The sequence below is a fragment of the Juglans regia genome, chromosome 10, assembly GCF_001411555.2.
Source record: "Juglans regia cultivar Chandler chromosome 10, Walnut 2.0, whole genome shotgun sequence".
Classification (NCBI taxonomy): Eukaryota; Viridiplantae; Streptophyta; class Magnoliopsida; order Fagales; family Juglandaceae; genus Juglans; species Juglans regia.
In genome coordinates, this window is record NC_049910.1 from 1,776,299 (window position 1) to 1,789,273 (window position 12,975).

Genomic DNA, 12,975 nt, shown 5'->3' on the forward strand with positions numbered 1-12,975 from the left:
CTCGCATACACGAAAACGGGGAGGCTTCCACGTTCGGCATGCTTCATTTTTCACGCCATTTCTGCCCGGCCAGCAACTCGATTAATAGCGTAACAGGCTTACTATACGAAGCTCCTATATTACCAGAATGCCCTTAGCACCTGCAGCTTACATCGGATAGATTTCAAGGTCATCATAGTAAAATGGCAGCGTCGAAAAAATAGAAGAGTGAGGGAGAGAGCGCAAAGAGAGGGGCTTATGCAATATCCACTCCCTCCCTATCCCTCCCACCTCTCTGTCTCCTTTCTCTAGTCAAATAAGTTCAGTTCATTTCGTTCCAATTCAATTCCATTCAACTCTCTTACTCTGTCTCTCTCTCTCTCTGAGATACGTCAAATTAGGGTTTTTGCCAATCCATTTCATTGTTCTTCTTCGACACAAATTCAATGGGTTCCGAATCAATCTCCGCCTCTCCTGCCCCTGTTGTTCTCCCCAAAGAACTCAGCAAGAAAAAGAGGGTATATTTCAAAAACCTCTCTCTCTCTCTCTCTCTCTCTTTCTGTGCTAATGATGCTCTGTTTGGTTGCCTAGAAAATGTCGTGAAAGAGAGAAGATATTATTATTATTATTATTCTTATTATTTTTATTTTTTGCGGCATCTTGTCATTTCATGTTCCTTTGTATCCTGGCAACGAAATTGAAGGTTAGTCGCGTGTCTTTAATTATGTGCCTGAGTTTTTCTCGTTTCTGCAGGCAAACAAGAAACTGAAGCAGAGCAAGCTCGATGTTCGGCGTGAGCAATGGCTTTCTCAAGGTTCTCCTTTGATCTCTTTTTTCTCCTCAAATAGTTCGGTTTTGTAATTATTAAGAAGGCTTTCTTTATTCTATGTTTTTAATCACAATTCGAATGCACCGATCTAATTTGTTATTTGAGCAAAAAATACGTTTGTGGTGTGTTCGTTCCTGAAGAATTGGTGTGAAAACGGAACTTTTCTTTTCTCCTTATCCCTTTACAAATAGTTGAGTTAATGAATTGTTTGTTATTCCCTCTCTCTCTCTCTCTCTCTCTCTCTCTCAGCGATGTATCTTTCCTTGTAGAAAAGAACTAATATTTTATAGATGCATAGTTGTGTGGATCTCACTTCAATAATAAAAAATGCGAGTAATGTATGATGCAGATAGCTATCATGAATTGAGCTATCTGCTATGAAATCCATGAGAAATTCTCCTGTGCTCTGGTTTGTTATTGAAGACTAGTCTATATATAATGAATAAAATCTTCAGGTTCTAGATTTTTGTATTTTTGGATCCAATGATTCTTGATTGCACTATTGGCTTGAATGATATGAGCTCTTCTCTCTCTCTCTCTCTCTCTCTCTAATTAAACACCGAGAACATGACTCTCCACTAGTTGTTGTCCCGGCACTAGTTTTGTGTTTCAATGTATACGTTGACTAGAGACTAGACAAATTTCCAAAATCCTGGCACGAGAGGATGGCTGTTTCATGTATTTGTGATTTACATAGGTTGATATGTAGGAGATACTGTTGATGGATGTGGATGATAGAGGGAAAGAGGATTAGCAGTATAACTTTTGGGATATAGCATTGACAAAATAGTTTTATATGCTTGTTATTCTTTAAAACGTTAAGAGTGAGGTGGCCTCTTTAGGTATTCTCAGTGTCACACCAGGGTTTGACAGGGTTTTGTCTTAATAGATGTATGAGATACCGAATCCTGACAGCGTTAGGTTTCATAATTCTGAGTTTTGTTTCGTTTTTACTCTCTAATTTCTCCATCGAATAGAGGATCAAGTTTTTTCTCGAACAACTTTTGCTATAGCCTTAATTCAGGAGAGACAAGATTGGTCATAATTTCTCCTGTAGTGTCCCTTGAAGCTTCTCTACTTCTATTGATCATAAGCTCAGTCCTAGATGTGAAACAAAATAGTGAGTATGATCTTTCTTTCATGTTTTCAGGAGACGGATGTGTGATAAAGATAGGATTTGAGAATTAGCTAGGCAAAATGGATTAGACTGAAATTATTAATTCATATGTTCATAATGGAATTGGGGTTGTATTGCAGTTAAGAACAAAGGATGCAAAGTGGATTCAACGGGGAGGGGTGAGTCTCACCCATCAGCCATGCGAATGGCCAATGTGCAAAGTGGATCTCTGAACAATCTGGGAATAAGGTCAAGAAAAGATGAGAATGAGGGCTCTGACATCCATAGAAGTGATTTGGAGTCCCTGTTGAACAGCCCAATTGGAAGCAGTTTGGATCGCAATGATTCAAGGAAGAGTCTAGGTCGCAGCAGCAGCAACAGCAGCACGAGCAGTCATTGTTACTCTGGAAGCACCAGCGAGGTAGAAGAGGATGATGGATGCCTGGATGACTGGGAGGCTGTTGCAGATGCTTTGAATGTGAATGATAATCAGCATGAACCAATTCCAGATTCTATTGACAACCCTGGAACTAGGATTGAATCTGAAAATACTGGAGTATTTAGCAGTAATCATGAAACGAAATTGTTGAAAGAAGAGAGCAGGAAAGCTGTATCTGAATCTCGTGGGAATTGTCGAGCATGGAGACCTGATGATGCTTTCCGTCCACAGGGTCTGCCCACTCTCTCCAAGCAGCACACTTTTCCAATGAATTCAGAGTGGCATCGTGGCACTGGAGCCATCACATTGGCATGGCAACACATCAAGCCCGAGCCTTGTTCATGTCCCATCTGCTATGAGGATTTAGATATCACAGACTCCAGTTTTCTGCCATGTTTGTGTGGATTTCGGCTATGCCTTTTCTGTCACAAAAGAATTCTTGAGGCAGATGGGCGATGCCCAGGCTGCAGGAAGCAGTATGCTCATACAAATGCTGATATGTGCTTCAGTGAAGGGGCCCCTCCTTTCCAAGTTCCTCGTTCTCGCAGCTTGAGTACTAGACCTTAGAAGACTGTCTCTCTTGTCAGAAAGATCATGTACATGCTCTCTCTCTCTCTCTCTCTCTCTCTCTCAGGTGGTAGTCACGTTTCTTTGATAGGGTTTTGAAACATCCCAAGAAGTGAACTGGACTTTTATGGAGTGATTTTTACGTGTATTCTGTTTTGTGTATGTTGATGTAGAAAATATATGCGGTTAATGCGAATAGATGATACATAGGGGGTGTTACAGAGACATCGAAAATATAACATTCAAGTTCTTGCTTCACGTTTCCTACACTGCTTATGTGTTTTCTTCAGTTTTGACTAAAAAAAGTAGTTTTCTTCTGCTGTTAGGAAAATTAATAATTGGGTTTAAGCTTCTTTAAAAATTTTCCTGTTCGAAAAAAAAAAAAAAAAATCTTTACTACTTACAGATGTATTTTACATTTAATAACTGGTTCTTTTGTCAGTGTTATCGTGAAGTATCTATCTTGAAGGAAGCATTGATGTGGCATTATAAGTGGCTAAAGATTCCAGGTGGCCAAGAATAATAATAAAAAAATTATATATATAGATAACTTGTAAATGGAAGGAATATGTACAGAGGTAGAGCATGTGTCACATGTCTCACTTCAATGGAGGAGGAGGAACGGTAAGTTGGATTAATCAACGCCAAGGCGAAGCCCACCCAACCGAGTTCAAAATTTAATTGACCAATTGGCAGAAATGATAAAGAAAATTTCAAGAATTTACCCATTCGTTCAGACATACATTCCCATCACAACCGCTTTATGCTTCTGTCATCATATATATAGACCAGACGGGTTTGCCTCTCTCTTGCCTTCTTCTTCTTGACCATTTCAAGTTTTGTGTCTCTCCTATAGATCATATACAATACAGGTTTCTCCTTCTAGTTTCACTTCCATTTCACCCATTGTCTGGGTTTTTTTAAGGTTTTTTTTTGAAGTTTTGTGTCTCTCATAAGAAATATAGCAACCAGCTGCTATTATTTTGATAATGTTTCTTCCGAGAGCTATTTGTGCTGTGACCATTCTGGTTTCCACGCTTCTATCGTCTGGCAGTGCAATTTGATCATTTCCTACCAAGCTGACATGTGTTGGCCGGAGAAGAATCCCACGTCGGATTTGGCATGTCTATTCAATTCTCAGAGGCACCAGAGTACCAAAACGAACCCAAATGCGCTGCCCTGGCAAGAGAGAGTATGCTCTGTCTGTGACCCTTCACTTGTTCACATTGCCATGGCTATCGATTTGCAGTATTTGAGAGGCTCTATTGCGGCTGTACATTCAATTCTCAAACACACTTCTTGCCCTGAAAATATATTATTTCATTTCATTGCTTCTGATTCTAGCTTGGTGAATATAGCAGAGCTTACTCGGATTGTACGGACGACGTTCCCTTTCGTGAGTTACAAAGTTTACATCTTCAAGGAAAGTACAGTCCAGAGTCTGATATCATCTTCCATTCGTCAGACTCTTGATAACCCATTAAACTATGCAAGAAGCTACGTGGCCGACATACTTGGAACACTGCGTTGAACGTGTAATTTATCTAGATTATGATGGCATTGTTGTCGACCACATCCAGAAGCTGTGGAGGATTCCTCTGACTGGGTCAAGAACAATTGCAGCTCCCGAATACTGTCATGCAAACTTCACCAGGTACTTCTCTGATGAGTCTTGGTCGGATCCTGATTTAGCCAAGGTTGTTGAAGGGAAAACACCTTGTTATTTCAACACGCGTGTGATAGTGATGGATTTGGAGAGATGGAGAGAGGGTGACTACACAAGAAAGATTGAGAAATGGATGGAAATTCAGAAAGAGAGGAGGATCTATGAGTTGGGTTCTCTTCCGCCATTTTTGTTGGTTATTGGTGGAGATGTCAAGGCAATTGATCATAGGTGGAATCAACATGGGCTTGGTGGGGACAAGGTTGTGAATAATTGCAGGTCTTTGCATCCAGGTCCTGTGAGTTAGCTGCACTGAGGCGGTAAGCCATGGGCTAGGTATGATGGGAGGACACCATGCCCAGTTGATTATCTTTGGGCTCCTTATGATCTCTACAAACCCCAACCCCACAGACCATCCTCAGCACCACCATCATCCGAAGTAAAAACAACAGTGACTGACACATTCTTCTAGTACAGTATAATGCGATTCTTTAAATTCTTTATACGATCAATGATATTCATTTGTGTATATAAAGAACCAGCAAACTCAAGTGGAAATTTTGTATCAGATTTTGTTTTTGAATGGATTTTGGTTGAGAACAAATTTGGCATTGAGTTGTCTCATGGAATGGGAGAACCCCATACTTCAGTGTAGATTCTTAAGATTAGGGAACGTGGGATCTGTAAAGTTTAAACAGCACGATATACTTTCGTGGCAAATCTAGGCCCAGCGGTAATAGTTGAACTTTAGCCCGAATGCATAGCTCTTCTGTTACGCACCTTGCAAGCTCAAAAAAACATATGACACCTCGACATTTAAGGATCACAGACGTCATTCATACGACTGCATGGGACTGTGAACCCGACGTTATAAATGCGACCCTAGGTGTGAGTTTTTTGCCAAGTGTTCTAGTTAGGGCTCCGTATGGATTGGTTTGGGAAGTTTTTTACACAACCTGACCTCTATCGCCATCTGGTCGACCAGCTCAAACCAATTATGCCACAAATTACAAAAACCAAACCAAACCAACCGGAAAGAGATCTGGGCCGATTCGGGTTGGGTCGCTGGTTTGAGCTTCTATTGTCATTGGACATAGGTTTGTTGAACAATTGATTTGCATGTTTCACACATCAATAGAGGAAGATCTTCCTGTTGCTCTAAAGGGGCTGAAATCAAGAGGGGAGCGGCTGAGGATAGTGGAAGGCCCAGAAGGTGTGGGATATAGTCCTTGGATACGGATTAAGGTGGGTTGGGGCCGGGGTGAGTGGTAGAAGCCCACCCGGGGGAGGGAGAGTAATGAAGACATCATGCGAGATGAAGATAACAGTGGGTTTGGTAGGAAAACCCGAAGAGCTTACTAAATTTATGACAAGGGGCCAACAAATATAAATGATCATTACAACGCAAGAAAGGTCGGGGTTGCCTCAGGCTCATAGGTTCGAATTGGGTCGCAGGTTGGCAAACTGAGATGGAACAATGTAAAAGCATTAATAACTAAATGCGGTACTCTTACATGGTTTTTACTTTAATGATAATTATTGATACAGATATAGGGGGAAAACAAATTTAAAACGGAACAAAACAAAAAGAAGAAGATGAAGAGAATGTACATTTTTTTCCCGTTATCTTCTCTTCACAACAATCCAACGACACAACTCAAATGCAACCTGTTTTCCAAGCCCCTTAAGTGATGACCCAACAGCATACACCTGCGTGGAAAAGTTAACTTTAGCATGCGATACCAGATAGGAGTTGATCAAATTAATATAAGACAGGACAGGATGAGGCTGACTGCCTACGCTTCACCAAAAGCGAAGAATACTAACCAGAAAAGCAGCTTTGCTAGGTAATCCCGAGAAGCACCCGTGCTGTCACTAAATTCATCATCACCATCTGGGTGGTTCTCAGTCCTCTCCTCTTTGAAGAATCTACTCAATACATTTTGAACAAGTTGTTGAATAATTTCTTCAACTTCTAATGATGACGGACGGGATAATTCATTCACCTAGTTGAGATATCAATTGCAAAAAGAAGACATTTCAGATGTAATACAGGTTTAAAACCGCTCGGGGAAAAAAAAGAGAGAGGCTTAACACCATTAGCAAAGGAATTTTGGGTCATTACCATATCAGGATGCAAGGATCGCAGGTACTCTAACAAATTGTTCCTATTTCCTCTGCCATTTTCTATTTGCAAATTTTCCTGCTTCTGGGCAGTAAGTTCCTGAAGCACAATACACCAGTTCAGCTTAAAGTGAGATTATCAAGCACCTTGGCATCTAAACAAGCAGTGAGGCGCAATGAAACGTTACAATCTTCTTCATCTACAAATAATATTTCTTCAATTGAGCTGGTTAATCTTAATCCACACTTTACTGTTAGTTCATGATTGAAAGAACTAGTCCGGCATATTATTGATTGTAACAGGAAACTGCATGGCGAACAGCAAGTTACTTTAGCAGTTCATTAGGCTTATAAACTACATGAAAGGCTGATCATGGAAAACACAACCATGAAGCGAATCAAGGAACCAACAGTTGGAGGTCTTCCATAGGGGAAAGACCTAGGAAATACGAGCTTGCGAACCATGAAACGGAGAGATCCATAAGGTCTTGCTCACTCAAGATTACACACATGTAAATCTTATCTTCAGGATTAAAAAATCCCAAGAAACTTGCAAAATCAAGTAAAGTACCAATAAAAGTGCAAACTAAACTCGAAGAACGTTTTTCAAATATTCCTCTTTCAATTAAGCATCCAAATTACCAACAACTCCAGGAGTATGTGAAATACAGAGCAATCACTGACCTCCTCTGCATCAGACAACTCCGACCTCAACCGTTGAATATAATTTAACGCCTCCGGCGACAAAGCCCCGAAAACCTGAGCCCCTCTACTCTCCAAATCCTCAATACGCATCACGGTATCCCTATCCTCCTCACTCTCCTTGTCCTCCTCCGAAAGCTCGCGCCGATCCTGACAATTTGACGTATTCTTCGAATTATTGGTCGAAATCTCCAAGTTCCTCGTCAAAGATATCCGGTACTCCGCGTTCCACAGCGTATACCTAACACCAATACAATGCATTATTAGTGAGAGTTGGATGGCTTACTTTCCGAAATTTATTGAAATTGAGAAATGAGAGTGGTTTGGTACCCCGTGATGATAGAGGAGACGAGAAGGCGACGGAGGGGGAGTTTGGAAACCCTAACCGTTACTGAGAATTGGTCGGATGGGAGCAAGCCTAGCATAGTGGAGATGGTCTGCTTCATGGAGTCTTTGGCGGGATCGGAGATACCCTTGGAGATAACGGAGGTGTCCAAGGGTTCGATTCGCTTGAGCATATTCGCGATTACAGAGAATCCGCGGTCGAAGCCAGACTTTCGAGTGGAAACGAAGTCGTCAGAGACGCCTCCGCCATCGACGCCGGATATCAGGCAGCTGACGAGGAAGGAGGAAGAGGCGAGACGGCGTTTTCTAGATGGGAGGAGGTGTCGGGAAAAGAGAGAGGACGGGGGTGAATTGGGGAGGAGGGGGTTGAGTGAGAGGTCGGTGAAGCGAGAGAGAACGAGAGCTCGAGCAGCAGAGGCGGCCATGAACTTGAGAGAAGAGAAAGAGAAGAGAAGAGGAGAGTGATGCGTGCCTCAACGGGCTGCTCTCACCTCACGGCTTCTCCGAATCTCTCATCTTGGAAATCTTTTACGTCTTAAGAGTATTAGTATTGAATTTACCATCTTACTCTATAAATTTTAGAGCACTGCTGCATCTCCCGAGAGATGTATCCCGAAAGTGTCCCGAATAGGTAAATTTTTTTTTTTATTTTTTATTTTTTTTATTTCATATATTTTTTTAATCATCATAAATATTTTTAAAAAAATTAAAAAATTCATAATATTATTAAAAATATTTTTTTAATCATTCTATAAAAAATAAAAAAAAAAAAATTAAAAAGTCCCATTCGGGACATGTTTTGGGTCCCGAATTCGGGACCCAAAGCATTTCTCTAAATTTTAACTAATATGAAGTTTTTTTCTTTTTAATTAATTATTCAAAATTTAAAATTTACATTAGATTAGTTATCATACTCTTTATAATAATAAAATATTATTATTTTTTATTTTTTTATTTAATTTTTATTTTTTCATTACTTATTTATTTTATTTTCATAATCTTCAATAATTTCTAACAATCATATTCATTTTTATTTTCACAATTCAATAATTTATAATATAATAATCTCATATGTATATAGATGTGAAAATTTCATATGTAAATAAAAATCTCATATCTATAATATAATAATCTCAAAAAATACTTTTAGACTTACTATAATTCTTTTCATGTTTGAAAAGAATAATGAATTTACTGTAACTTATGTTTTAGATGAAAACAATTTAGTTAATTCAATGTGAAATAAATATAGATGATATTTGCTAAATTTAAATATGAAAAGGCATTTAGCTAATCCAATGCCAATGCTATTGTCAAGTTTAAAATTTGACTAGAATCTTAATTTTTGGCTATAGTATTAATTTTTTATTAGTTGAATCCATATTAGACTAGTTATTTTAAAATGAAAATAATAATATAATATTATATATTTTAATATTTTTTTACAATTTTTTTTTTTATATTTTGTAAATACATTTCATATATTAATTAATCATTTATATATTAATTAAAATTATTGTTTCCTCAACCTATTTCTTATACAATGTGCCTAAAATTGCAAGTGTAATCAAAAGGAAATCAAAAGATAAAAGGAATTGAGACAAAACTCTATTCTCATTCATGAAAAGGAATAAAAAATACATATGCTGACCTACTAAAATTCAGACATTCTGATCTATCCACTATACTAAAATTTGGACTTACTAAAAATACTAAGGACACTATAACAAAAATTTATTTACAAGCAATAAGTCAAAACTGAGTCCATAATCCACAAATAAATGCCAACACATTTCTTTTAGGCACCAACATAGTCCACAGTCCAACATTAGTGTCCTCAACACAGTCCACAATCCGACATATAAATATAATGAATATTAGTATTGAGCAAGATAATCTACAAATAAATACAAACACATTCTACAGTCCAACATAGTCCATAGTCCATAGTCCAACAAAAGGGTCCTTTTCTTTTTTGTTTGTACAATTAGCTGGGAAAAGCTTCTACTTTCTGCACATAATAGAGGCAAAACATATTAATGAACAAAAAAAGAAACCTTCCAAACCTTAAGTTCTAGCTAAGAAGCAGTTTGAGGTTGGTTCCTTATATGCTCATTGAATGGTTCTGCTTGATGTGCTGAAGCCAACAAGGAAGCAAAGCTAAATCCCGTAACAATTATAGCTTGCCAGAAACACATTAATAAGTAAATACTTAGAAAATAGAATGACAAACTAATTGATTATGTTAGAGGTCTGGTCCTTTCCTCTCAAATTCCACCACAAAACAATGAAAAGTTTTTCACCTATATTACTTAATAAATTTTAAAAAAAAAATCCAAATGACAACCGACGGAAATTGATCAAAATTTCCAAATGGCTTTGGGTCCTTTTTTGGACTTCAATGCTTGAGAACTCACTCAATACAATACTACTGTGTATACGATTTACTTGTGATATCTTGATGGATTGACATCTTGTGCTGATTGTCATTTTGCTTGAAGGAGTTTTATACTAGCATGTGCTCTGATGTAGTTAGTCTTGAGTACTGTCTAGCATGCATGAATGAATGTAAGTAGAAAATAAGAGGGCACTCGAGTCTTCCCAGGTAGATTAATTGAACAGATGTTATTAGTGATTGAATTTGCAAATATCAACACTATAGAACTCCACAAATGCAACATATATATATATATATATATATATATCTAAATATGAAATCCTAACTTTATGATTTTTAGTTTAAACAAAACTTCAGAAGTGTGACAAGAGGATTGTAAAACTAGATAATGAGCATTGTAAAACTATATTGTGATAAAATGACCAACAAGGCCCAAAAAAAATCCCTCACTTAAATCCCTTACTCGTACAAACTCCCTCCCCTTAAAAAAAAAAGATCGTTTCTTCTCTTCTCTTCTACCTAGGTAGCCAACCTCATTCAGCATCCCTCACTTAACATAACTCTATTGATAAGCATCAAATAAACTCAAAAAAGTACGTCAATGTGATACAAATTTAACATTCACAGTTCATAAACAGGAAGTGCCTCAAAACCAAAAGAAACCGATAGTACTATAATAAAAAAAATCTTTCTGCAAACAATACCCAAATCGCGAAACACACGGCAAAATCAAAAGTTCTAAGCCATTGAAACAGAGTGTTCATCAAAACCCATGTAAAGCAAAACATACGGCAAAATCAAAATTGCAAATTAGTTTGTACAAAATACCCAAATCGTGATTTTCTTGTGATGGATTTGTGGAGGAATGTGCAACCTTCTGGACGACGCTTCACTGGCAAGGAAAGGGGTTCAACAGATGAATGATCCTTGCAAAGTAAAAAGCACGGTGATTCAATCACTCGGTGAAAATGAAATGGGAGAAAGGAGAGGGTGTGATTCGGCGATGGTGCAGAGAGAAGACGAAAATGAGAGGGATAAACGAGAGGGTGCGATTCGGCATGTGAGAAAAAGAAGAGAAAAAAAAAGAAATGGAAGACGGCGACAACATGGACGATTGACGGAGAGAAGGGTTTGTCCGAGTTGAAGAAGATGAAGCCAAAGGATCAACGTGCTGGGAACTTTCGGGAGAAGAAAGGAAAAACGAGAGAAATGGGGCTCTTCGGGAGGAGGAAAGAAAAGAACGAGGGAAAGTGAGAGGGAGGTAGATGAAATAATAAACTATTGTTTTTTATAGTAAATAGTAACTCGTCATGTTTGGAGAAGACTTAAGATTTACTGTAGCTCAAGTCTTATACTTTGGACCATTGGCTAGTTCAATGTAGATATTTTTTCTCACATCTAACTAAAATTTAAACTTATATTGACATTTACCTAGTCCATTACCAATAACAGGCTAGCATTAGATTGCAGTTCGACATTTAAATTGCTTTTTCAACAGTTAAATCAGTAGATCATTTTCATTGCGGCAGTTTTCTCATTACAAATTATATAGTTTTTTTTAAATATATAAAATATGACTAAAAATAATAATATGAATAAATGAATAAAATGATAATACCTCGTTAGTGTTGTACCTACAGCGTTGTTCAAATAAATACCCTTTGATTGCACTGGTTTCAACCAACCTCAATTAGATAAGAGAAATGATAAATCTACTTCACTTTTTATAATATTTTACATAATAATATTTTTTAAAAAATATTATTTTTGTAAACTAACTTATAAAAATAACATCATTTTATTAAAATACTCTTCTTTTATAATTTATATTATGAAATATATTACGTGAATATCATTACTCATTAGATAATGGCAATTGCGATGATCATTCATCCACATGAATTATTATTTTTTTTTTAGAAAAACAAATATATTTAGGACGTTTTAAGATTTAATTAGCTAGATATAATGGTTGATATGTCAATCTTCTGTGGTATTATATATATCAAGAGAAATGATTTGTACAAATTTTAAATAAACAAGTTACATGCAAGTCCTTATAAAAGAATAGACTCTACCTTAAAAAATGTAAACAAATTATTCTTTACAAATAAAACTCATTTTTTAACAAATATATATATATATAAAATCAAATTTATTTGAGATTTATATTTAACATTGCTCGTACATCAATTGTAATAAAAGTTTTCGTACCTGGAAAAGTTGGATTGGATGTCCTATCTCTAGGAGGTGAGGTGAGTCTTTGCTGTAGCAAAGGGGAGGCGTGAGGGTGGACTGGTTGTCGTTGGGTTCATGGAGGAGGCACTACAGAAGCAATGGGAAGGCTTTACTCTTACTGAACAAGAGAACGATTCAGTGAGAGTGGAGAGCGAGGTGCTGGAACCTCTTGTTGACAAAAGGAAAAGGTGCATGCTGATAACGATCAATGTAGATAGAGTGATGAACCGTCATGCTTTCAAAACAACAATGTCCAAGGTTTGGAGACTAGAAGGGTGGCTCCAGTTTAAGGAGGTGGGAGAAAATAGGATGCTCGTAGAATTTCAACATGTAAAAGATAAAAATAAGGTCCTTCAGGGGAGGCCATGGTCCTTCGATAGGAACCTTGTGGGCTTACAAGAGATAGATGGGCAAGTTCCATTAAAGGAACTAATTTCCTTCAGAGAACTATTCTGGATCCAGGCTCACGATATGCCAATGGCATGCATGACAAAAGAGATTGGTATGAAGTTGTTTGCTGGGATGGAGAAGGTGATCGACATTGAAACCGACGAAACAGGCTGCGGTTGGGGGA

General features: G+C 37.6%; 2 protein-coding genes and 1 pseudogene across 2 annotated transcripts; 2 read left to right on the forward strand and 1 right to left on the reverse strand.

Annotated features, from left to right (window-relative positions):
* Positions 1-181: 181 nt before the first annotated feature.
* On the forward strand, positions 182-3,200 carry LOC109008942. Its single transcript, XM_018989247.2, has 3 exons — positions 182-497; positions 733-793; positions 2,066-3,200. The coding sequence occupies exons 1-3, from the start codon at positions 426-428 to the stop codon at positions 2,929-2,931; spliced, it is 999 nt and encodes a 332-aa protein (XP_018844792.1). The 5' UTR covers positions 182-425; the 3' UTR covers positions 2,932-3,200.
* Positions 3,201-3,443: 243 nt separating this feature from the next.
* Positions 3,444-6,305, forward strand: LOC109008944 (annotated as a pseudogene).
* On the reverse strand, positions 6,065-8,295 carry LOC109008943. The gene is made up of 5 exons (XM_035694960.1): positions 7,751-8,295; positions 7,403-7,661; positions 6,720-6,818; positions 6,422-6,600; positions 6,065-6,304 (listed from the first exon to the last, which is right to left on the reverse strand). Exons 1-5 carry the CDS (start codon positions 8,188-8,190, stop codon positions 6,229-6,231), a joined length of 1,053 nt encoding a protein of 350 aa, XP_035550853.1. The 5' UTR covers positions 8,191-8,295; the 3' UTR covers positions 6,065-6,228.
* Positions 8,296-12,975: the final 4,680 nt, after the last annotated feature.

Coding starts and splice junctions, on each gene's coding strand:
- LOC109008943 (XM_035694960.1), bottom strand. CDS start 8,190: ATGGCCGCCTCTGCTGCTCGAGCTCTCGTTCTCTCTCGCTTCACCGAC. Junction 6,819..7,402: donor AGTTGTCTGATGCAGAGGAG/GTCAGTGATTGC, acceptor ATTGTGCTTCAG/GAACTTACTGCCCAGAAGCA. Junction 6,601..6,719: donor GATCCTTGCATCCTGATATG/GTAATGACCCAA, acceptor TATCTCAACTAG/GTGAATGAATTATCCCGTCC.
- LOC109008942 (XM_018989247.2), top strand. CDS start 426: ATGGGTTCCGAATCAATCTCCGCCTCTCCTGCCCCTGTTGTTCTCCCC. Junction 498..732: donor AACTCAGCAAGAAAAAGAGG/GTATATTTCAAA, acceptor TCGTTTCTGCAG/GCAAACAAGAAACTGAAGCA. Junction 794..2,065: donor TGAGCAATGGCTTTCTCAAG/GTTCTCCTTTGA, acceptor GTTGTATTGCAG/TTAAGAACAAAGGATGCAAA.